Source organism: Cariama cristata, unplaced genomic scaffold, assembly GCF_000690535.1.
Source record: "Cariama cristata isolate BGI_N322 unplaced genomic scaffold, ASM69053v1 scaffold9562, whole genome shotgun sequence".
Classification (NCBI taxonomy): Eukaryota; Metazoa; Chordata; class Aves; order Cariamiformes; family Cariamidae; genus Cariama; species Cariama cristata.
Window position 1 is genome coordinate 1 of NW_009602122.1, and position 331 is coordinate 331.

Consider the following 331-nt stretch of genomic DNA (forward strand, 5'->3'; position numbering starts at 1 on the left):
CCCTCGCCCCGCGCAGCTGCGGGTCCCCGTCTCTCCTGGGCGCGCCTGACCCCGCTCCGTTGCCAGCAGCAGCCGCGCTGCTTTCGCTGTGCCCCTGCGGTCACTGAGAGCAGCGTCGCCGAAGTAAATGGTATTATGACCGCTTTTTCCCTAGTCATGCTCTTTTCAACGTATATACTAGTCCGACCCGCTGTAGAGATTGCCGGGTGGGCTTTTTTTCTTTTCCTTTGGTAAACAAATACTTTATGTCTTCCCTTTGTAGGCCAGTACAATGGTGGCAGTTGGCCTGACCATCGCGGCAGGCGGATTTGACGGTTTTGAGAAGGGGGGA

At 56.8% G+C, this 331-nt stretch overlaps 1 protein-coding gene across 1 annotated transcript in view; it reads left to right on the forward strand.

Moving 5' to 3' along the window:
* Positions 1-271: 271 nt before the first annotated feature.
* Positions 272-331, forward strand: part of DNAJC19 (DnaJ (Hsp40) homolog, subfamily C, member 19) — a 3472-nt gene continuing 3412 nt past the window's right edge. Inside the window, exon 1 of the mRNA XM_009694597.1 lies at positions 272-314. Coding sequence (XP_009692899.1) covers positions 272-314 — 43 coding nt within the window. The remainder of the gene's footprint in view (positions 315-331) is intronic.